The sequence below is a fragment of the Peromyscus leucopus genome, chromosome X, assembly GCF_004664715.2.
Source record: "Peromyscus leucopus breed LL Stock chromosome X, UCI_PerLeu_2.1, whole genome shotgun sequence".
NCBI lineage: Eukaryota > Metazoa > Chordata > Mammalia > Rodentia > Cricetidae > Peromyscus > Peromyscus leucopus.
Window position 1 is genome coordinate 89,798,957 of NC_051083.1, and position 1,741 is coordinate 89,800,697.

General features: G+C 51.8%; 1 protein-coding gene across 1 annotated transcript; it reads left to right on the top strand.

Moving 5' to 3' along the window:
• The first annotated feature begins 277 nt into the window (after nucleotides 1-277).
• Nucleotides 278-948, top strand: LOC114688497 (transcription elongation factor A protein-like 4). Its single transcript, XM_028863083.1, is given in 2 exon segments — nucleotides 278-500; nucleotides 503-948. Coding segments are annotated over 2 exon segments (669 nt in total).
• The last annotated feature ends 793 nt before the right edge of the window (nucleotides 949-1,741 follow it).

Sequence of the window (1,741 nt, forward strand, 5' to 3'; positions counted from 1 at the left end):
TGGGACCCCTGGAAAGCAGGGGCTATCTGTTCTGAATCCCTGCAGGTCAGCATACAGCAGCAGCCTGGAAACAGGCAGAATTGGGCTCCACTGTGCACCCCCGCCCCGCCCTATTCCACAGTGTTTGCTACAGTGAAGGGGCACAGGGAAGGTGGCAGCTCTTGCAGTGTGTCCCTCCCTCCCTGTGAGGGAGGGGTGCAGGCAGAAGGCACACTTGGAGGGCAGACAGGCTTAGTTAGAGAACCATTCTCAAGGGCAAGATGCAAAGACTAGTTGTATGTGCCTTCTGTGCCCGCTCCTCAGTCTCGGTGTCCTCTCTATTTCCTCTTTCCCCACCCCAGCCCCTCCTAAACCCCCAGGACAGGAAAATAAAAATCTGGACCTGGAAGAACTCTCGAGGGAGAAGGCACGAATGCCTTCCATGCAAGGACAGATGGAAAACGGCAAAGCGCCACAGGAGGAGGGACAGACAGAAGTAGCCTTTCCTCTGGGAGACAAAGAATGTCAGAAAACCAGGCAAAGGCAGGAGATGAGGGGATGCTACCAAAGCGCCAAGAGCAGCCAGAGCCTGAGAGAAAAGCAAAACAGGAAGGTAGAGCAGAGAGCCAGGCAAAGCCAGAAAGTAAAGGGAGCTCTGCAGGGAAGCGCCCAGCTGAGGACCCCCTGCCCAGAAAAGCCAAAAGAAAAACCAACAAGGGGCTGGCCCATTGCCTCAAGGAGTATAAAGAGGCCATCCATGATATGCACTTGAGCAATGAGGACATGATTAGAGAATTTGACAACATGGCAAGGGTACAGGAGGAAGAGAGAAAGAACAAGCAGAAGATGGGGCGGATCTTTTGGATGCAAAGAAGTTTGCAGGACCCCTTCTCCCCAAGGGGCCCAAGGGAATTCAGGGGTGGCTGCAGGGCCCCACAAAGGGACATTGAAGACATCCCTTATGTTTAGTTCCCGGGCAGCACCTGCTGGGCAGAGTGCTCTAACCTTATGCTGCTGCTTTGATTTAGGCTTTCTTCCTGGTAGCTGCAGCCTGTTTGACCCTTCTGCCTGCCATGTTCAGATTCCAGTGTAGCCGGTTTTCCCTCACTGCGTGGAAAAAATAATACTCAGAGTGTGTTGTCAAATTCAAGTACATGAGCCTCAGAACCCTCTATGTGGCATCAGCCGACTTCTGTGAAACTGCAACAGATAGTAATGTACACCGAGAAAACAAGTCTGAAAATTACTTGTGTCGTTCTTTATGGTTTTGTCAATAGTTGACTGTCTCCTAAGATGGCTGCTCCTTCTGGGCATAAGATACAGGAGTTGGGAACTAGTCCTAAGCAGTCAGGAACACTGTGCGTGTGGGGAGTGCAGTCATTGCGTTTTTTGTTTTCTGGATGTAAAATCTGGAGGCAATGTTTGTATTACTCCTGGAGCTCCATGGTGGAAGACTCAATCTCTCCTTTAGTGCTGCAAGGCAGAGCCTTGCCATCCATGAAATGGGGATAAATCTTACCATGCAAGGGTGTGGAGAGGAGTGTAGGAAGCAGTGAGAATGTGAACTGCTGTGGTCTGCTCCTTCCTCCTCCCCTGCAGGAAGAACTCTGGAACTTGGTCAGACACTTGAGGCGGGGCCAAGAGAGGTCTCCACTTTGCCCAGGAGTAAGTCCGGATAAGTGCGAGTCCATGCCATGTCTCCCTGGTCCTATGCCTCTTGTTACAGTTCCCCCCTCCTCTGGGGACACTGTGGTGATCTGGA